Below are 23,392 nucleotides of genomic sequence, written 5' to 3'. Positions count from 1 at the left end.
AAGGAAAAGGGTAAGCTCCAGGGTTCACTATAACATACTTTACGTTCAGTCAGTGTTTCATAATGAGCAGGCATTACATGTTATCTGCACAAGTAAAAAGGCTTCAGCACATGCTGCACTGGACAGAGCAGGACACAAGTCAGCGCCTCCCTGGGCCCAGCAGGGAAGAGCGCTCCTCTCCGGCCCTCTGCCCAGCAGCATCCCTCCCCTTGTTCACCTGCAGCCCCCACTGCTATGGGGGAGAAAAGGGCCAAAAGGAACCCTTTAATTGGGCAGGGACACCCTTACACTGAGAGGAGAAAGGATTTTAGCACCAGCCTGGGAAATCATCACATTTTTATATGCCAGCCACACTCTGCTGTTTATCTGCTTCCCACAAGGTTCTAGCTCAGTGAGGAGCGGCCGAATATGGCTGGGGCAGTTCTGACCCCATTCCTGCCACCACGTCATCCAAGTGACTGCTGGAAAAGGGCGATGCTGTCATCTTTGCTGCCTTCTAGGTACAGCCCCAGAAGGCCCCAAAGGCAGCAAAGCAGCACGTAATAAAATATATTTTAACTGTGTTTTGAGGTCTGGCCTTTTGAACTAAAATGTAATTTTTATATTTCCCCCAAATCAAAAGTTACTTTCTAAATTTCTGAGATACAAAGGTAATTAATGGTGACTCATTAAAATAATAAAGCACTAATCCATCAGGAAACTCGTTAAGGGTTTTCCCTTTCATTCCCTGTGCCACTGGCTGCCACGGAAATGGTTCAAGTGGAGTTGTCAGCCACCCAGTCCCACTGGAGGGCAGAAGCACCTCCATTTTCTAATGCTTGTCCAAGGGGCAGCATACAAGGAGCTTTTGGAATTGGTCTTTAGCCTCATGATTTTTAGTTGTGAGAGGGTCTGGCACCTAATACCGTCCACAGGGATGCTCAGCCACAGAAAATGGCTTGGACCCACACCTCCACACAGATGGGCTGCATGGTGGGTGGCAGCCTCTGAGCAGCAAGGGCCTCTGTGGCTGAAGTGCAGACACCCCCAGCACTGTGGACGTTTGAGGCTGGTCAGTCAGTGTGGGGCTCATCCCGGGCACTGCATCAGGCTTGGCAGCAGCCCTGCCAACAGCACTTCCCCCTCTCTGCCCAGTTGTGACAACCAAAAAGGTCTCTGGACACTGCCAAACGCACCCTGAGGGGGAACCTCCCCTGGTGAGAACCAAAGCCTTTGAGGAGAGATGATTTCATTTAAAGCAGTAGCTGTATATCTGTAGTTTAGTAAGCCCCTGAAACTTGGAAGTCTGTTTTCCTTAGGGATACAAAATCAACTCTATTAAACCATATGGAGGAAAATGGCCTTTGAGAACGAATCCTTATTGGAACACGAGCAGGTGGATCTCATTTCCCATCTCAGAAGGATCCTGGGGAGTTTGTCAAGCTTCGGGCCAGAATCACGGTCCTGCAAACCTGCAAAGGGAGGCCTGCAGGATGACAGCCCTGGTGCTGCAGCGAGTGAACAGAACAGAAACAACACCTGAAGTGCAACTGTTTCCACCCCGTGCAATTATCCCTGTGTCTTCTAGGCTGAACCAACCTACGCAAGCTGGAGAAGTCGAAGTCCCCCACGCACTGAAGGCTCCCAGAAACACTCCACAGCCTTTCAGGCAATGGTTTGGTTTCTCCCCCCACCAAAAACTATGAGCACAGAGAATTCCTAATCAAAGCGTCTTTCCTTTCTCTTGAAAAAACATACTCAAGGCCATGTTTTCATTTCCAACATAGAAATAGGTTTTAAATAATTTATTCATTACACTCTACTTTATCTGTCAGGTTATATTAAACATCAAAAAAAAAAAAAAGCCACATGCTTCATCAGACTGCCATCACAGCTGAGTCAACCACAGAGGCAGCCAAGCACTGAGCCCTGGGACAGGAGCTCGGAGGAAGGGCACTTTGTTCTCCAGGTAAAGCCGGCGACCTCCTAGGAAGCAACTCTCCATCTCCGAGCAGATTCTAAGTTCAGACAGTCCCTGACTCCCGATGGTTCAACTTATAGTCTTTGATTTTACATGGTGCAAAGCAACACACATTCAGTAGAAACCATACTTTGAATGTTGTTCTTTCCCAGGCTAGCGATATGCGGTCTGATCCTCTCTCATGATGCTGGGCAGTGGCAGCGAGCACAGCCCCCAGTCAGCCCGAAATCACGAGGGTGAACAATTGATACACTTACAACCATCCTGTACCCAGACAACTGTTCTGTTTTTCACTGTCAGTATAGTATTCAATAAAAATTACATGAGACAGTCAACACTTTATTATAAAATAGTCTCTGTGTTAGATGATTCCACCCAACTGCAGGCTAACGTAAGTGTTCTGAGCATGTCTGAGGTAGGCGAGGCTCAGCTATGATGTTTGGTAGGTTAGGTGTAGCACAGGTGTTTTCAGCTTTTGGTATTTTCAACCATGATGGGTTTATGGGGCATAACCCCACTGTAAGTTTAGGAAGGTCTGTACATCTTCTGCCAAAGAGCTCAGAATGTGAGTCAGAAGTCTTAGCCATAGTAAAATGGCATCCTCCTAAGGGCTTTCCGGTAAAGCCCCCAAGGATGCATGCTTCCTCTGACCTCACAGACAGGAACCACAGGCATATCTGGATGTGTCATCCTGGCTTTCCCTGGACAGTAAGGGCGTCTGCATACAGCTGTCCTCCGAGGAGAGCAGAGGAGCATGGGTAAGCAGAAGATTCATCTTCCTTCTGAAGGAACCGGTATTGGGAGGTGATGGCCCAGAGATGTTAGGTATGGGGCAATGGTACTTGTGAACCAAACACTGCAGGGTTTAAGTCACAAGCAAACTCCTAGTCCCTTAAAATCCTTAAGGCTGAAGGTTTATTGGCTTTGCTGATACTTTCTCTGCCTTTCCTTTACTACAGTTCAATAATTGTTTACCTTATGAGTAATGCTAAATAAATGTTATTTAAATAATAGAATTTATTGGTTTGGAAAAACTGTGCATCACTATCAAATAGATGCCTCTTATTCTGATTTAGTATATAGTTCATTACTGAGTCTGTTGAAAGATGGATCATAAAGGTTTTTAAATGTGCTATTATCAAAAAGATGTATTTGTGATTTTTTAAAAGCAATATTTGTGCCAGACCACATTTAACATTTGTTGTAATTGTTACTTTATCCATATTGAGAATACAGCAGTTGTCCCCCTCTCCAAAAAAAGCTGTTAATTTTATTGTAAACTTGACCTTTCTAGCATTTTTGTGTTTGCTTGCAATAGCTGAAGACCATCAGTAAAAATTCTCTTTCTTCAGGAGAAGTGATAGAAAACTTTGGGCTATCTCTTTATAAGAGCTTTAAAGTTTTTAAAAAATATTGTTTTCTTGATGCTGAGACATAAAACCTTAGACCATACCTTAACTGACTTCTCAGATGTCCTATATTTGAAAACCAGATTTATGGAGGAAGGATTCTCAAATGAGAGTGCATCAGAATGGCCTAGAGGGCTTGTTAAAATGCAGATACCTGGGCCCCTCCCCAGAATAGGCTTCCATAAGTCTTGGGTGGGGTCTGATAATCTGCATGTATTATAAATTCCAAGAATACTGCTGCTACTGGTCTGGGACCTGTACTTTGAGAACCCCTGGTGCAGACAGTGCAAATGTTGATGGAAACAGAAAACATTCACTTTCCAGTTTTGGTGTAAACTGTACTTCCCATGCATCATGAAGAACACTTCCCTTTTTCCATCTATGATTTAACACTTTACATATAGTGATCAGGAAACACTTTGATGATAAGATGATACTTACATAAAAATATCCATTTATCCATGAGTCAACATGTAAGAAGGTTTTTAACTGTGAATTCAATTTCTTTGATTGATCTAGGGCTATTCAGATTTTCTATTTCATTTTGGGTCGCTTTCAGAAAGCTGTATTTTAAAAGGCATTTTCCATCTAATTTAAGTTATTAAATGTATTGGTATAACATTATTAACATTCCCTATCTTTTCAATGTCTACAGGATATGTGGCGATATCCCCTTTCATTCCTAAATGTTGATTGTATCTTCTTTTTTCTTGCTACCTAGCCAAAGACTTGTTAATTTTACAGATGTTTTCCAAAAACCAAATTTTAGCTCTAACTTTCTCTACCACCTGTTCTCTATTTTACTGATTTGTGCTCTTTATTACTTCTTCCTTCTACTTCCCTTGAGTTTACGTTGCTCAACATTTCCTAGTTTCTTAAGGTAGATATTTAGATTTTTATTTTAAGCTTTTCTTCCCTTCTGTATAAGGATTTAATAAAGCTATACATTTTTATACAAGCACTGCTTTAGCTGTATCCTACAAATTTTAACAAGTCGTCTTTTCATTATTGTTTAGTTTGAATTATTTTTATTATCCCTTGTGATACCTTTTTTCATACATGTGTCATTTAATTTCCAAATATTTGAGGATTTTCCAGCTAGCCTACAATTTCAGATTCTGTGGCCAGAGAATAGACTCTGAATGATTTCAATCCTTCAAACTTTATTATGACATTTCTGTGACCCAGCACAGGCCTTTCTTGGTGAGTGGTCCACCTGCCCGGGACAATGTGCGTTCTGTGGGCATTGGGTGCAGTGTTCTGTTAACTGAATCGGAGTGATTGATAGTCTTTTTTTTTTTTTGCGGTATGTGGGCCTCTCACTGCTGTGGCCTCTCCCACTGCGGAGCACTGGCTCCAGACACGCAGGCTCAGCGGCCATGGCCCACGGGCCCAGCCGCTCCGTGGCATGTGGGATCTTCCCGGACCAGGGCACGAACCCGTGTCCCCTGCATCGGCAGGTGGACTCTCAACCACTGCGCCACCAGGGAAGCCCTGATAGTCTTTTATAATAGTAACTGATTTTTTTTTAATTAGAAAAATATAATATACCATGACTGGAGTTTTCCTTGTGAGAAAGTTTTTAATTATCAATTTTATCTTCAATTTTAACACCAGTTTTAACCTATCAATAACTGCCAGATGGTTACTCAAATATCCAACTAGGATTATGGATGTGTTTCTTTCTCTCATTGGCCCTCGTAATCTTGCTTTATGTATCTTTAACTCTCCTATTAGCCGTCTACATATTCAGGGTAGTTATGTCTTCCTGATGACCTGACTTGTCTGTCATTGTGAAATGTCTCTCTTCATCTGTGACAAAACTCCTTGTCTTGAAGTCTATTTTCTAATTAGTAATATGTCCACTCCAGCTCTCTTTCAACTAGTATTTCATGATATACCTTTTTACATTTAACTTTTATGTGTCTTTGTATTTAAAGTGCATCTCTTGCTGACAGCACAAAGTTTGATTTTGCTTTTTATCCAGTCTGATACAAACTCATGAAAAAAACAAAGAATGGGGGACATTTTAGAGGATAACTGGTCTGGACTCTCCAAAAAGTCAGTGCCCACTCTTCAGAGAATGGAAACACAAGTAACAGAATGGGAGGAAATATTTTAAAAACGAATTTCTGATAAAGGACTTGTACCCGAATATTAAAAGAACTCTTAAAACTGAGTAAGAAAACAAATAACCCTATTTAAAAGTGGGCAAAAGATATGGAAACCCCACCAAAGAAAATATATAGATGGCAAATAAGCATATGAAAAGATGCTCAACATCGTATGTCATTAAGGAATTGCAAATTAAAATGCGATACCACTATGCACCTAATTAGAATGGCTAAAATCCAAAACACCAGCAACAACAAATGCTGAGGAAGATGTGGAGCAACAAGAACTCCCATTCGTTGCTGGTGGGAATGCAACCGACAGAGCCACTTTGGAACAGAGTTTGGTAATTTCTTAGAAAGCTAAACATACCAGCTGGTCTAGCAATGGCTCTCTTAGGTACTTACCCAAATGAGAAGAAATCATGTCTATACAAAAATCTGCACAAAAGTTTAGAACAGCATTATTCACAATTGCCAAAAACTGGAAGCAACCAAGATGTCCTTCACTAGTGGAATGTTTTTCAGCAGTAAAAAGAAAATGAGCTATCTAGACATGAAGAAACCTTGAATGCATAAGCCTAATTGAAAAAAAGCCAGTTTTAAAACACTATATACTATATGATTCTAACTATATGACACTATGGGAAAGGTAAAACTATACAGACAGTGAAAATATCAGTGGTTGCCAAGGGTTGGGGAGGACAGGCAGAGAGGGAGATATAGGTGGAACACAGGATTTTTAGGGTAGTGAAACTATCCAGTATACTATAATGGTGTATACATGACATTATGTATTTGGCAAAACCCACAGAACTGTACAAAATGAAGAATAAACCCTAGTATAAACTATGGACTCTAGTTAGTAATAATGTATCAATATTGGATCATCAATTGTAACAAATATACCACACCGAGGCAAGATGTAGGCCAGGTAGGGAGTGAGAATACAACTGACCCTTGAACAACACGCGTTTGAACTACACAGCTCTACTTATAAGCAGATTTTTTTCCCACTAAATACATACAGGACTACATGATCCTCAGTGGGTTTGATCTGGGGATTTGGAACTGTGAATAAGATGGGCCAACTAAGTGACTTGAGCATCCACAGATTTTGGTAACTGCAGTGGGTCCCGGAACCATTCCCTTGTGGAGACCAAGGGACGACTGTTATGTGGAAATTCTGTACTTTTTAATTTTCCTAAAAACTAAAACTGCTGTAAAAAAAAATAATGCCTATTTTTTTTAAAAAAGACTGGCATGTAACTATGATAACTTACTACAAGAAGACAATAAAATAACCTCACTAAAAAAAATGTCAATAAAGAAAAATAGGCAAAGAGCAATCTCTTTTTCTATATATCCGAGGAGACTGAGAAAGATGACTAACAGTTCAATGCAATGCACGAACCTGGGCTGGATCCTGAATGCAAAACCAAATCAACAAACATAAAATGCTTACTAACACACATTTTTGAGGCAGTGGGAAATTTTGATTATGGACTTCGTATTAAACAATATTATAGAGTTGATGTTAAATTTCTTGAGCAATTTAAGGGTATTATAGTTATGTACTAAAGTGTCCTTGTTTTTAGTGTCATGATATCTGTAACTTTCAAATGGCTAAGGTAAAAAATATTTATCTATACAGAGGTATAAAGCAAATGTGGCAAAGTGTTAACTGGTGAATATAGATGAAAAGTATAAAAGTATTCATTCTATTGTTCTTTCAATCCTTCTGGAGGAGGGAAAGTTAAATGTTGATTCTTTGAAAAGACTAATGAAATATACAGAAAACTCTGGTAAGAGTGATCAACAAGAAAAGAGAAAGAAGGTATCCAGTAACAATATCAAAAATGAATGAAGAAACATCACTAACCCAGACTCTGATAAATTAATAAGGAAATATGAGTCACGTTTTGTCAACAAATTTGAAAATTTAGCTGAAATGGACAAATTCCTACAAAAGTAAGTTAGCAAAGCTGTCTCAAGAAGAAACAGAACATCTGGATAGCCCTTTAGCAATGAAGGAAACTAAATAGGTAGTCAAAGATCTCTCCACATACAAAATACCAGCCCGACAGCTTGATTTGTAAGCTTCACCCAATATTCAGACAACATGTACTTCAAATCTCACAAAAACAATCCCTGTGTATCTAAGTGGAGCACTCCCTCAACTTATTTTCTGAGGCCACAGTTACACTGATTATCCAAAGACAACAAGAGAAAGAAATATTCCAAGCCAGTCTCACTCATGAACACCGATGTAAAAATACTAAACACAATACCAACAACAGAATTAACCCCTGTATGAAACACATAATTGATAAAGGCACACTAGGTTATCCCACAAAGGAAAGGTATATTTAATATTAGAAAATCATATACCTTTCAATGCATTTCCAGTTTAAAGAAGAAAAATCATACCGTCATCTAACACACACACACATAATGGCTTGGGGAAAAGCAACATCTATTCATGATTTGAAAAAATAAACTAGGAATAGAAGGGCACTTTTTTAATCCGATAAGGGGTTTTCTTATTTTTTATTCTTTTTACAAATATCTATAGCAAACATCATACACTGACGCACAGGAGGCACCCCCTTCGAAATGAGGGGTGAGATAAGGACATGCAGTCACCACTCCACGCTCTGTGAGGCATTGGAGGCACAGTAAGATATGAACAGTAAACACAAGACGGGAAGGAAAGAAATAAAACTGCCACGATTTGCACACCACGTGGTAGTCTGTTAAGAAAGTTTTAAAATATGTACAAATCATTAGAATCAATGAGAGAATAGCAAAATTAGTAGACATAAAATAAATGTACAAAAATCAACTGCCTTGCCATATACCCTGATAAAAACTTGCAAAATATATTTTTTATAGCAAACGTTTTTAACAACATCAAAAAATATAAAGTATCGGGCTTCCCTGTTGGTGCAGTGGTTAAGAATCTGCCTGCCAATGCAGGGGACACGGGTTCGAGCCCTGGTCTGGGAAGATCCCACATGCCGTGGAGCAACTAAGCCCGTGGGCCACAACTACTGAGCCTGCGCTCTAGAGCCCACGTGCCACAACTACTGAAGCCCGCAAGCCTAGAACCTGTGCTCCGCAACAAGAGAAGTCACCGCAGCGAGAAGCCTGCGCACTGCAATGAAGAGTAGCCCCCCGCTTGCCGCAACTAGAGAAAGCCTGCGCACGGCAACGAAGACCCAACACAGCCCCCCCCAAAAATATATATATAAACCTTTATGAAATTATAAAATACTACTGATAAACGCTTAAAAGAGCATAGTTTGGAAACTCAACAATATAAAGATGTTGAGTCTCCCCCCATTAATCCACTGATTGGCAAGTTGATTTAATATTTTCATGGAAGATCAAAGGACCAAAAAGAACAAAGGAGGGAAACTTGCCTTCCCAAATGTCAAGAATCATTGAAAACCTATACTCATTAAAATAGTTTACGGGGGCTTCCCTGGTAGTGCAGTGATTAGGAATCTGCCTGCCAACGCAGGGGACACGGGTTTGAGCCCTTGTCCACTACTGAGACGGCTGGTGGTTCATGACATCATATTTCTTTTTTTTTTTTTTAAGAAGATGTTGGGAGTAGGAGTTTATTAATTAATTAATTTATTTTTGCTGTGTTGGGTCTTCGTTTCTGTGTGAGGGCTTTCTCTAGTTGTGGCAAGCGGGGGCCACACTTCATCGCGGTGCGCGGGCCTCTCACTATCGCGGTCTCTCTTGTTGCAGAGCACAGGCTCCAGACGTGCAGGCTCAGTAGTTGTGGCTCACGGGCCTAGTTGCTCTGCGGCATGTGGGATCCTCCCAGACCAGGGCTCGAACCCGTGTCCCCTGCATTAGCAGGCAGATTCTCAACCACTGTGCCACCAGGGAAGCCCGACATCATATTTCTTTTAATTCTACTTCTTTTATAACTACAGTTTTGAATCTATATAATAATAAAAATGATTAAAATCAAGTTGGTATCTAGGTACATACAACTACTGAGCCCGCATGCCTGGAGCCCGTGCTCCGCAACAAGAGAAGCCACTGCTCACTGCAACTAGAGAAAGCCCTCGTGCAGCAACGAAGACACAACACAGCCAAAAATTTAAAAAAATAATAAATTTATTAAGAAAAAAAAAGTTTACGGGCACAGAGGGAGACCCATGGAACAGAACAGAGAGCTCAGAAACATACACACTCACTAAGGAAACTTGACGAGTCCAAAGCTGGCATTAAATGATAATGGTATCCATTTGAAAAAAAAAAAAAGAAAAAAGAATTTGAACCCCTACCTAACAGTATGTGTAAAAATCAGTTCCAGGTAGATTAAAGACCCAAATTAATAGACAAAAATACACTTTTGAAAGAACACATAGTGGAATACTTCTGTAACCTTGGCATAAGGAAAGTCTTCTTAAAGAAGATACTAAATGCCCACATCCTAAGGGAAGACTGAACAGTGACCAGTTCAAAATAAAGAACTCCTGGGCTTCCCTGGTGGCACAGTGGTTGAGAGTCCGCCTGCCGATGCAGGGGACCTGGGTTCGTGCCCTGGTCCGGGGGGATACCGCGTGCCGCAGAGCGGCTGGGCCCATGGGCCATGGCCGCTGGGCCTGTGCGTCCGGAGCCTGTGCTCCGCAACGGGAGAGGCCACAGCAGTGAGAGGCCCGCGTACCGCAAAAAAAATAATAATAAATAAAAAAATAAAGAACTCCTGTCTACTAAGGGACAACACAAGAGAACAGAAGCAAACAGACAAACCAAAAAACCAAGCCATAAACTCAGGGACATTTGCAATTAACAAAAATGGTAAAGTGTTACTGTCTAGAATATAAAGAATTCCTTCAATAAGAAATAAGAAAAAGACACAACCCAAGTGAAAAACAGGAAACAGCACTGCAAGAGGGGAAGCCTATGTGGCTGACCCAGAAACCAGAGGGCACCAGTCTCACAGTTATTGGGGTGACTGGACTGCCCCACCACGCAGTGTTCCACCCCCCCCACCCCCCCAGTGTTGGGAAGACATGAGTAATGGAAACACGCAGGCAGTTTAGAACTGTACAAAGACAGGACCGACCCAATGTCTGTGTACACAGGAGGCACTGGGAGGGCCACCAGCGGGGCTGAGGGAGGAAGCACAGCCACAGCAGTCGGGGGATGACCCTCAGCACATAACTGAGCAGGAATGACCCCAATCCCGTCAACTAGAAAACACCCAACCCCCGTGTGTCTGGAGAGCCCCCAACGATGGGGAAGCTATAAAAAGCATGGTACCGATCAACTCAGCACTCAGGGGCCAGTCACCTGGGAGGGTGGGGTAGGGGTGAGAGTGAGGAGGGCATGCAGGGACCCTGTAGGCTCATTTTCTGAACTGGCTGGTGGACGGCTGGTGGTTCATGACATCATATTTCTTTTAATTCTACTTCTTTTATAACTACAGTTTTGAATCTATATAATAATAAAAATGATTAAAATCAAGTTGGTATCTAGGTACATACAAGGCAGAGAGGGCACTATCCTGAGGGAGGAGCTGGGTCCAGGCCTCTTCTCCACTCTGTCTCCTCTAGGTCCCTGACTGTCCCGTCTGCCTACCTGTTGGCCACCTGTGGAAGAGTGGACGTCCCCTGAGAGTTCACTATGTGAGTGGTGTGTTGGGTACTTTAATCCTTCACTATGAAGGAGCTTCCACAATAAGGAACAGAGATCTAGGAAGTCTTCTCATTTGTCCATGTCCTGGGGCTAACAAGTGGTGAGGCTGAAGTCAGAACTCAGGTGTGATGAGCTCCTGTCCTGGTTCATGTGTTCCAGTGTGTAAGGAGCTGCCAGGTGGGCTGAATGCTCACACCTACAGGCACCACCTCTCGGAGGATGTGATAAGAGCCTGCAGCACAGGACCCAGGATGGTGGGAAGGGGTGTCGTTTACCCCTCACTTTCATTTACAGTCTTTAAAATATATATATATATATATATATATATATATATATATATATATATATTTTTTTTTTTTTTTGGCTGAGCAGGGTCTTAGTTGTGGCACGTAGGATCTTCGTTGCTACGTGTGGGATCTTTCAGTTGTGGCATGTGGGCTCTTAGTCGCAGCACGTGGGATCTAGTTCCCTGACTAGGGATGAACCTGGGCCCCCTGCACTGGGAGCATGGAGTCCCAACCACTGGACCACCAGGGAATTCCCTTTTTTAAAAAAAAATTTTTTTTTAATTTATTTATTTGGCTCTGCCAGGTCTTAGCTGCAGCACAAGGGATCTTCATTGCTGCATGTGGGATCCTTAGTTGCGGCATGCGAACTCTTAGTTGCGGCACCTGGGATAGTTCCCTGACCAGGGATTGAATCTGGGGCCCCTGCATTGGGCGCATGGAGTCTTAGCCACTGGACCACCAGGGAAGTCCCTCATCTACAGTCTTTTGATTAAGGGACTGTAGGAGGCTGGCTACACTGACCTTGGAGAGAGCAGAGCTGAAGCCCTGTCTGCAGACTTGCTTCGTATTAGCTCTTTGGAATACTTATACCATTTTATCTTCTAGGAACATGAGTGATTCTCAAAGGAAGATCCCCAGACCTCATGACTTCCCTAGATAGCCACTTCATTAACATGTTTCGCAAAAGAAACAACTCCCTGTGCCTGACTATTTTTCAACTTTTATCACTGAAATACAAAAGATCCCCAGGACTTCCCTGGCAGTCCAGTGGTTAAGACTCTGCGCTTCTACTGCAGGGGGCACCGGTTCAATCCCTGGTCAGGGAACTAAGATCCCACATGCAAGGCCAAATAAAGAAAGAAAGAAAGAATCCCCAAACTTCCACCAGATAACTGGCCCAAGTCCCTATTCAATCTTCCTGCATTTGGGTTTGTGGAAACGGATTAGCCATCAATGGTTCCACAGAAGCTACAGGGGAATAGGACCTGTGGCCAACCAGCAAAACTTACAGATTTTCTTGTAAAAAGAGAAACAAATTCAGTTCACAGGAACCTTTTATGGCATGCCCACCTTGTTGAAGACCCAAATCTCGCCGTTCACAGTGGGCCTGGGCACCCCATGCCCATTGTAGTGGAAGAGGACCCGCTCCTCCTTGGCATTTCGACGTAAAGACGTGCAAAGCTTCTTCACTTCATCCACAGTTGGATCAAGGCTCTGCTTGTACCGCGCCTGTTGCAGGAGAAAAAATTAAGAAACTTATCATGGATTCATGGGAATACCTAGAATTAAAACTCCATTCTGGGGCTTCCCTGATGGCACAGTGGTTAGGAATCCGCCTGCCAATGCAGGGGACAGAGGTTCGAGCCCTGGTCTGGGAAGATCCCACATGCTGAGGAGCAACTAAGCCCATGTGCCACAACTGCTGAGCCTGTGCTCTAGAGCCCATGAGCCACAACTACTGAGCCCACGTGCCACAACTACTGAAGCCCACATGCCTAGAGCCCGTATTCCACACCAAGAGAAGCCACCACAATGAGAAGCCCGCACACCGCAACGAAGACTAGCCCTGCTCACTGCAACTAGAGAAAGCCTGTGCACAGCAACGAAGACCCAACGCAGCCAAAAATAAATTAATAAATTAAAAAAACAAAACAAAACAACTCCATCCTTTACTCCAAGTCTGCATTTAATGGACCCTGCACAAGTGACCTCAAATTTCTCTATCTATAAACTGGGATGATGACTACTTCACAGGGTGGTTGTAAACATTCATTTACTCAACAAATATTTATTGAGAACTGCTGTGAAGATCTCATGAGATTAATAAGTAATGCCTGCCACATGGTAACACTAGTAAAAGGTAGCATCCCTGTGATATCAAAAGTATTTCTTAGAAGCATTGAATCTGTTTGGAAAAACTGTCTGGAACATGGAAGAGAATTTGCTTAAACACAGGAAGCTATAATATATATGGTAGCAAGGGAGAATAGTTTCAAAAACACAACAAAGTAAGGAAGCAAACTGCCCCTCTCTTGCTTAGTCATATTCGCCCTGCTTACCCCCTCCCACTACTCCTGCCTGGACCCTTGCTGATGAACATAAAGGATTCACTGAATTAGCAGGACCTAAAGTAAACACACAGAAATCAACAGCCTTTATATATATATACACATAAACGACAGATGTTTAAAATCATAAGGAACCCCCACTTCTAAAGCAACGAAGAAGATTGAACTTAACAAGAAATATACAAAACCCTGACAAGGAAATTTTGTAAAACTCTCCTGGAAAACAGAAGGAGGCTTGAACAAATGGGAGATGCTCCCTGCCTGGGTAGGATGCACCCACATTCTTAAGACATCAGTTCTCCCCAGGTTAAGAGTTCACACGTTCCCAATAAATATAACAAGCAGCTATTTTGCGGAGCTTGACAAGCTGCTACTGAAGTTCGCGTGGAAAATAAATATGCCAGAACAGCCAGGAAAACACTGAAAGAGCTATGAGGGGTCCTGCCCCTCGACACTCCAACCTCCTCTGGGCCTCTCTAAGTAAAAGGTGAGGGTCGAGGCCCAGAGAGACCAGCAGGCCAGGGAGCTACTACAGAGTCCAGAATTAGGTCCAAACACATTTCCTGGCTTTTTGGAGAACAGTGTTCACACAGTCATAATGTTACGAACACTGATTTTATTTCATTAGAAACTGTGCAAACTTCAAGAGTGTGGTGAGGACGCTGAGGCTGGGTGAGGGGTACACGTGGTCATCAGAAGAGTCTCTCCACTTTATATTCATTTCCTTTTGTTTGCTTTCAAAGAACTTTCAATGGTAAATTCCCAATAAAAAAGAACTGAAAGTGTAAATTTATAACCGTACTAGATGGTCGCGTGGAAGTGATGTGTATAAAACCACTAAAGCCAAACCAGGAAGTCAATAAAAACACCCCAAGTTGATAAATCAGTAAAAAGCAGCATACACATATTGTTCTAAAATATGGGCATATCTGCCCAAAAAACACAGCTAAAAGGGTTTACCTCTAGGTAGGGATTATGTTCTGACTTTCAAAACATAATGTGTATGTTTGTTATTTTGATAAAGTTCTCAAACTTTGTTTAAAACGTTAAATTTAAAACCAAAAAAACCCAACCCAGTGCCATGATATCACTTGAAGAAAACAGTGGTGAGAACAAGAAACATGAATGGCGAGGAAACTATGTTTGAAGCATCACGGCTCCCGCTGTGGGCCTGCCACCTGGCGCAGGGCTCAGCACACAGTGATGGGTGCTGCTCAGGAAGCATCCGCTGAAGTTGTTTCAAAAGAAGAGCAGGGAGGTAGAGGGAGCAGAGATGGAAAGCAGACACATAGGCCTGAGGATGACCTGCGGCCTATGTTTAAGAGAGGCGTCCTGAGGCTTCCCTAGGGGCACAGTGGTTGAGAGTCCGCCTGCCGATGCAGGGGACACGGGTTCGTGCCCTGGTCTGGGAAGATCCCACATGCCGTGGAGCGGCTGGGCCCGTGAGCCATGGCCGCTGAGCCTGCGTGTCCGGAGCCTGTGCTCCGCAATGCGAGAGGCCAGAACAGTGAGAGGCTTGCGTACCACAAAAAAAAAAAAAAAAAAGAGAGAGGCGTCCTGACCTTTCAGAGGAAAATGAAGAGCTACACGGGAGGAAACTACAGGAAAATGTGGCTCACCTCGCAGAGCATTAGTTCCTCCATGTTTGAGATATGACATTTGGTTTCACCTAATTAAATACGTGCTAATAATGCAATTTCTGACAGTAGAAAATCCTGGTGAAATACTGCATCGTGTGTTCTGAGAGCGTTGGGGGCACAAACACAGAAGCTTCAGGATGATGAAACTCAGAACAAAGTTCTTCCAGATTCCCCCAATTTTTTCCAACTGTAAGTAAACTGATACAAGGATAGCAACACTATTCCACTGCAGGACAATTTTAGGACCCTGCCCTGAGGTGGCAGGTTAGGGTCCAGCAAAGTGGTCTCTCCCTGTGTTTCTTCCATAAGGTCCAGAATGCTATTTGTAAAATAAAACTGTGTCACAAAGGAGACTAGAGAAAGCCAACACATAATGCGATGTTTTCAAATTCATTCTCATTGAGGCAATGTGCATTAATCCGACACTGACAGAGGGGCTGCGCATTACCCATGCTACCAGAGCAGGGCTGGCCCCAAGAGAGACGGGGTCTGTGTGGATGTGGGGGCTGAGGACATGGGGCACTCAGGGGCATGGAGCCTGTGCCCGGCCTGGGGAGGCAGCCGTGGCACCTGCTCCCTCTGGCCAGGTGGGCATCTCAGCCTGTGTTGGCTCACCTAAACCACATGTTCTGGGAGCACCAGTTCAACATCTAGCTCTTGTGCAGGATTCCTTCTTGGTCCCCTTTGGCAGGAATAATCTTTTCTGTCTCTAAACTAACTTATACTCTTTGTCATGTGTTCCTGTGAAGCTGTCTAAGCTCCATGGACACTGTAAACCCCATGAGGGCAGACACGGATTATAGTTTCATGTGTGCCTTTCAGTACCCAGCTCTGTTTTTATATTCTTCCCATGGCCTCACAACACGCTCAGTTATTAGCAAACAGTTGCTGAGTGACTATCAAACTTTTACTGACACTGATTACAATAATCTGTAATGAAACAAACCAAAATGATGAATCCTATCTGACACTGAAGTGACACAAGTGAATTTCAGCACAAAATTAGAAAGTGTATATGTAAAAACTGTTGTGTCTAGGAGGTTGGTACTTAGATGTTCAATACTTCTTCTACTTTGCTATATGGAATTCTGCATATTAAACAGTTAAGAAAAGGATAGGGGAGGGAATTTCCTGGCAGTCCAGTGGTTAGGACTCCGAGTTTCCACTGCCAGGGGCCAGGTTTGATCCCTGGTCGGGGAATTAAGATCCTGTGACCCCCCACCAAAAAAAAAAGGATGCAGGAAAACATTCCTGACTCATCACCAATAAACTACTTATTTGTGCTCTGGGTTGGACAGAAACAGGGCACTGAGCCTTAACGCTCTACACAACTAAATTTTGGCTAATCCCATAAAACTAGATGAGAGTAGTTGATAAATGAAAATCTAGTTCTGGGGGCAAAGACGGAAACCTTTTACTAAGATGTCATGACTTTGGACATGTGTTCCAGAACCACATCCACATCAGCACAATGAGAAAAGTCAGAGAGTCCCCGGCCCAAAAACACCTGCCGGAGCATAGGACCCAGGTAAACTACTATTTCAGCCCAAATCCCTCAGCCACTGTGACATGACCTGCATAAATCTAGAATTTAGATTTTTCTGTGAATCAGAGCTGCTGGAATGGCCAAACTAGGCAGCAAATCACATCCCACCTTGGTAGACACGTTGACCTGGGCCTTTATGTAAATTAAAATAAATACCTATGCTTTTTTGATACATGTGTTTTTTAAAAGACATCCTGGCTGGGTAGGTAGAAATAACCAGAAGAATTCAGAAGACCATTTTATCACCAGGAGCTTCAATGACAAGGCCCAAGGGCTGAAGGGAAGTGTGAGTGTAAGCATTACCAAGTCTCACTGGGCTGTGCTGGAGTGGAGGGAGATGCTAGGAAATATCGGACGTGTATTTTCCCTACTCCCAGGAAGGCTTCCAGGTGGCTCATAGAGGGAGCAGCAAAACAGCAAAGAGGGAAAGGCTGAATCGCAAAATAATTTTAATGCGTGCCAAAAGGAGTTCTGAATTTGTTACTTATTTTCTCTGTGAGCACAAAAGAAATGAAAGCATTTTTATTTACTACCAAGAGCAGTAACAGGGAATCATACTGGAAAGGAACTCAGTTCAAATGAGGTTCATGGCTTTCGAGCTGTCTCCCCTCCGAGGGGGCTCTGGGGGGCCAGCTCTGAGCATGTGGGGCTGCTCAAGGGTTAGGACAACAGTACGTGAGACAGAAACTGCTCCCCTCCCAAACCAAAACATTTCCACAAAGGTGTGAGAAAACCAACTTAAATCAAACGGTTCCATTAGAAGAAATGAGGGAAGGGGCCTCCTTCCCACGCATTCAGAGGGCACCCCGGGAGAGCCGTGTGGGGATGTGCCCTTTCTTTCCCGCCACAGTGATGACCAGGAGCAGTAGGGTGGTGGGGAACTTCTAGAGAGTGCAGGGTCTGTGCCTGGTGAGGTAAGGGCAGGAGGCAATGGTGAGGGGAACCACCCCTCTTGCACCCACCTCTCCTGCTATGCGGGTACGAAAGCACTGACTGATCGTCAATAACTTTCAAATCACAGCCGGTTTTATCAGACAACGTGAAGAAAACAGCAAATAAATCTTCAGTGTATATGTGTTTATTCCCCTGCCCATACTTACTTCCGGAAATTTCCCGCCATCAGTAAGTGTAACAGTGATCACTGTTGGTAAGCAGCACAGCCCGCTTTGCGTGCCCCCTTCGTCACCACTCACAACTCTACTGAGTAAGAGTGGCCGTGGCGCGGGAGCCCGATGCCCCTGCAGCTGCCTTTACGAGCTGGTCCCGCAGGAGCCTCCTGCAGCCTCCCGTGCAGGGTGGAGAGTGGACTGCCTCGGGTCCATGGCCTGGCTCGGCTGAGGCCAAGGGGCACCAGAGTCACACACAGGCACCCTCCCACCCCTCCTCTGGGAGGCCTGTGCCCACCATGCCGCCTGGAGCTGGCGGAGGCCCCCTCCTTTCACACAAAAGCCACGTCACCCAAAGGACCCATTTTCAGAGTCAGAAGACCTCTCAAGTCAGAAGTTGCAGGGACACGGGAGAAAATACCATGCAGAACTGCCAGAGAGCAGGGCGGCGAGGAGGGAGATGACCAAAGACCACAAGCTGAACCCTAGGGATTGGGGAGCCCCTCATTTTGTGACCTGCCCCACGGAGTGGAGTTCTTGCTCCTGGGGCTAAGGAAACCTGGCATACAGTTGTGAAGGAGTCACTCAAAGACAAAGCGCCCCAAAATATGAACAAGCCGCGCCGCACAGCATCTCCCAGGCTGGCAGGGCTCACTGGGTGCCCATGTGCTGCGAGGCACTTATCCCGCGAGGCGACGGTACTTCCTGCTCTGTCTGGGCCCCACATTTCACTGCTGCTGCCCAGCTTCCCTCAGGCCCGCCCCTCTGCACTGCTATCCAGCTAGGATTTGTGAAATCTCAGCTCCGCTGAAAGATCATTCGCTGTCCCCCGAGGTTAGTCCTAAACAGGAGAGTTGTTCTTCCAAACCACACACAAGGTCAAGGGGCTGACATTACTCGGAGATGTCAATAAAGTTAGGGATTCGCTATTTCTGACCTTGGCTCCATCAAGGTCTTCTCCTGTGGGATGCAAAAAATGATTTAGCCTCATTTTCTTACCTATCACACAGAAAGGACACATTAATGGACCAGCATGAAAAGCACTACAGATATTAATAATAAGCCTCCTGGGGTTTTATGGGAATTAATTAATATTTTTAAGGGCTTTGAAATGAGAAGCACTAAATTAAATGTCACCACACCATGTTAAGGTTTTGTTTCAAAACTAGAATGCCCAGGATAATGGCTTTGTGGCTGGAGGGACTGCTGTGGCACAGGAAGCATCTCACCATTTGGGAGACCTGTGACAAGTGTAGCTGGGTGTACTGAATGACAATGCAAGTCTCTAAAATACTGCCTCTTGTGCTGGGCACTGCTACTATAAGTCCAAATCTCAAGATGTAATAAAAAAACAAGCATGGAAGTTTCGGGGGATGCGAGAGAGGAAGAAAACAGAAGAATGAACAACGGGACGAAGGGTCAAAGGAAGACTGGCCCTGGGCTTAATGAAAGGGAATGGGGCTCCAGGTTTCATTTCCTTCCAGGATGGTCTCCTGCTGACTCTACATGCTAATAAGGCCTAAGCAGTGCTGTTGCAGACTCCGCCTTCCCTGTGGATGTGGCCCCTCCTCGTGCACATTCCAGAGGTTAGAAGGTGTGGCGGCAAGAGGGGCTCTGCTCCATGTGGTCCAGTTGGCAGCGGTGGCCCTTCTCGGTCTGGTGAAGCCACACAGAACGCTGCTGTTGTGCTGCAGGAGAGTAATGGCAGCGCCTGGGGGAGGAGCTGGGGTCTCTGCTTGGTGGGTCTTCTCATGACAGAATCCCGTAACGAGGAAACCTGTGCTGCAGCAGCGGCACTGCCTGTGCTTCTTTGGGGTTTCTAGTAAAGATTACTGCACATTACTCGACTAGGAATGTGAGTATGAATAATGCTATTTCCATCCTTCTACGGCAATGAGCAACACCTCAAGTTCAGATCCAAGAAACAGAAATGCCTGAGAGATTTTCTCAGAACTGTCCAGGAGGAAAAAACATAATGTTAGACTTTGGGCCAATTCTGCCTTTGGTCTGGGGTTTTGCAAACATTTCACCCCATCCTTCTCCTTCCCAAGTAGGAAGCAAGGGCTTCCAGGGAACTGCTGGGTAGGAGGAGGAAGGTCAGGTCTGCTCAAAGGACACCTGTCTTAGGTGGTGGTCCCATGTAAGAAAGCTCCAGGCCCCTGGAAGTTCAGGAGCTTTACACCACCATCCCTCACAAAACACTTATTGTTGCTATAGCCCTTTGCATCCCCACTATCATTACCTAGGCCAAGCTGCTGCCATCACCACCACCAACACCATCGTTGTCATCATCACCATCACCACTACCGTCATCATTTTCATCACCGCCAAGACCGATACCATCACTACCATCACCATCGTCACCTCGCCCCCTCCCTTCCTCTCATCTTCCCTCTGTCCTCCCCTCTCCCCCTCTTTCTCCTCCTCCTTCTCCACCCCTCTCTCCTCCTCTTCCCTCCCCTTTGTCCGCCCCTCTCCTCCTCCCTCAGACTGCTCTGACTGCTGTCTCTCACCTCTTCCCTGGTCCATCCTCCTCCATTAATCCTCAGATGTGGCCATGACTCAGCTTCCCTTCTTTTCTCACACTACATGCGCCTCCTGGACGGCACCTCTGAACAAATCCATGGCCGAATTCCTCGTCATGCTCCACACATGCCCACCCTCTGGGCTCCCTACCATAATCACTGGCATCAGCCTATACTGAGTCACCCAGACCACACTCCCCAGGCCTGTCCTTTGTGCTGCTCTCCTTCTCACCTCCCCTTCATCGAGAACTTGTTCAGTGGACCTAACACGTGGCTGTACCACCTCTGCCTTTATCAGGGGTCAAACACGCCCCAACTATCCCCAGGCCTCCAGACCATCATCTCCAAGTCTCTCCATTCGGTCACAGACTTCCCTCTCAAATACACAGCAATCAGGCCACCTGCCCTCTAAAAACAAGTCCTCAATGGGGGTGTCTGCTGCTCCCAAGACAGCATCACCATGCCTGAGCACAGCACAGCCACCTCGGCTGCATCACCCTCACAGCCCTCCGCTCAGCCACCGTGTCATTTCCAGGGGTCCTGAGCAAGCTGTGCCCTTTCACAGACCTCAGAGCTACTCTGTTGTTAGGAAGGACACAGGGCGAAGTGTTGTGTAGCACAAACACGCTGTCCAGTCCATTTGCAAGTTCTATTTTCTGTTTAAATGTTTTCACTAGGGACATCCCTGGTGGCACAGTGGTTAAGAATCCGCCTACCAATGCAGGGGACACAGGTTCGAGCCCTGGGCTGGGAAGATCCCACATGCCGCCGAGCAACTAAGCACGTGCACCACAACTACTGAGCCTATGCTCTAGAGCCCGCGAGCCACAACTACTGAGACCACGTGCCACAACTACTGAAGCTCGCGCACCTAGAGCCTGTGCTCTGCAACAAGAGAAGCCACCACAATGAGAAGCTCGTGCAGCGCAACAAAGAGTAGTCCCCACTCGCCACAACTAGAGAAAGCCCGCACGCAGCAATGAAGACCCAACACAGCCAATAAATAAATTAATTAATTAAAAAAATGTTTTCACTATTTCATAGTAAGATACTATCTTGTATAATTTTTTCCCAGTGTTATCATTATAAGACTGTTCCCCTTCCCCAAATCTCTTAATTAAAGAACAAACAAAAAACAACTACTGCTTATCTTATAAGCTGAAATGGAACACTTGAGTCCTTGAAGTATAAACAGGAGGCAGGAGCCTCCTATAAACAGGTGTTCAGTCTATAAACCTGCCCAAGAATCTACTTGGCCCAAAAGGAACTCACAGACACTGTGCTGGCTCTCAGCGTCACACCTATAGAAACAGTTGCAGTTTTCATCTAAAATAAAACCAGATCCTTCCCAAACTCATCACCGAAATTTGGATCTTGAACAAATCAAAACCATCTCACCAAAGAAGAAGGGAGCCCAGAGCCCTTCTGCAGAGCAGAAGCAGGGCCCACACCCCACCCCGGCTGACCGGCCTGCAGGCCTCGCCTTGGCTTTCATGCTCTGCATTTGCACCTGTGCAGCCTGAGTCTGGTCACTCAGCACAGGTAGAACTGAGTTTACTTGTTTTTCAGAAATAAAGGGGGTGACCCTTAGAAGAAGTCTAGAAACACAGAATTTTCTGATCACTTTCCAATTGGTTCCAAACTTTTCATATTATTTTGGAATTTTAGGGCACATTCAGAGATAGAATGCATAAGCCATAATACTGACCTCTTAGGAGGACCTTGGCTCTGAGAGTGGCTGACAGATAAGGGCCATTCCACCTGCCTGGGTCATCACTACAGTAAGAGGCTCACGACATGTGGTCTGCAGAGAGATCTGACCTGACTTAGATTCATGTTTGCTTCAACAATCCAGGGCCCCCCTTTGACCATTAAGTAGTAATTTATTTTCTGTCTTCTAAGAATCCCTCCTCTTGACTCACAGTCTTCAAGGCTCCAGCACAGACTGTTCTAGCGATCTGCTCCACCCACTTCACAGTTCTAGCTGAGCAGCAGACACAAACATTTTCAGGTATCCCACCGCCCATGCCCCCGCCAAGATGTGCCAAGGGCAGTGGTGTCTCAAAGGAGGCTCTGACTGGGTTAAGAAGTGAATGAACCGCCTCACTGCGGCCCACCCTAAAAGCAAGTTCCAGTCCATTTCTGGGGCTGACAGGAATGCAGCTGGCCGTCAATGCTGTATCACACCTCCAGGGAGAGACAGGCTGCAAGCAAACCAAGTTTCAGTAAAGCCCCCCCAGGAAGTTCAGGAGTCCTCCTGGCCACCTCCCCTCTACTCCCTCCGTATCCATGACAGCCCTGTGGTGGCTTCATTCCCCTTGGTGCAGTCTCCGTTGTGCCTCTGTCCCTCCCCCCTTGACACTAGAAGTGAGCCACACAGGAGTCAGATGTGCCCACTGGTGAGTCCCTCCCCTCTACAAGAACTGGGGTCCCCAAGATGGAGGGCTTGGGTTCAGCCCCAGAACAGTGATTTACAGCCATTCAACCTGGGAAAGCTCACGAACCAAACCCAACCTCCATTTCCTCCTTTGTAAAACAACTAAAATACTAGTGCCCCTGACTACTGCGCAGGCTGTGGGGACCACGTGAGAAAGTATGTGTCATTAAACTGAAGGGAGGACGAGGATGGAGATTGGCGCCCACACTGCACTTTTGATGTGCCAGCCACCTGACCTTCACAACCATCATGCAAAGTAGGCGTTATCATTGTCCCTGTCTTTCAGATAGGGAGGGGAGGCACAGAGAGGTACAGTAACTATCACAAGGTCACACAGCGGGTGTGTGGCAGGGCCCATTTCAAAGCCAGGCAGCCTGAGGACATCCATGGAGACCTGGAGACTAATGGTGAGCTTTCTTGTGTTGTTGCAAACTGGGGACAAGCAGCGAGTAGAAAGACAGAAGGACCATCTCTGACCATCCTCATGTGCTGGCATCCCTTCTTGCTTCAATATGACCTCTGGGCTCTGACACCACACTAACAGAAAGCCCTTCCTCTCAAGAGGGGCTGATACCCTGAGCACCTGCCTTGACTGAGCAGCAAAGCTGAGAACTGCTTAGGAGACTTAGAATAGC

At 45.2% G+C, this 23,392-nt stretch overlaps 1 protein-coding gene across 6 annotated transcripts in view; it reads right to left on the bottom strand.

Annotated features, from left to right (window-relative positions):
- RPTOR (regulatory associated protein of MTOR complex 1) overlaps window positions 1–23,392 on the bottom strand; it is a 346,981-nt gene that overhangs the window by 176,519 nt on the left and 147,070 nt on the right. For all 6 annotated transcript variants that reach the window (XM_049701469.1, XM_033438696.2, XM_049701471.1 and 3 more), the window contains exon 4: window positions 12,506–12,664. In XM_049701469.1, the coding sequence (XP_049557426.1) occupies window positions 12,506–12,664 (159 nt within the window). The remainder of the gene's footprint in view (window positions 1–12,505; window positions 12,665–23,392) is intronic.

This window comes from Orcinus orca, chromosome 19, assembly GCF_937001465.1.
Source record: "Orcinus orca chromosome 19, mOrcOrc1.1, whole genome shotgun sequence".
Lineage (NCBI taxonomy): Eukaryota > Metazoa > Chordata > Mammalia > Artiodactyla > Delphinidae > Orcinus > Orcinus orca.
This window is presented reverse-complemented; position numbering and strand designations above follow the sequence as displayed.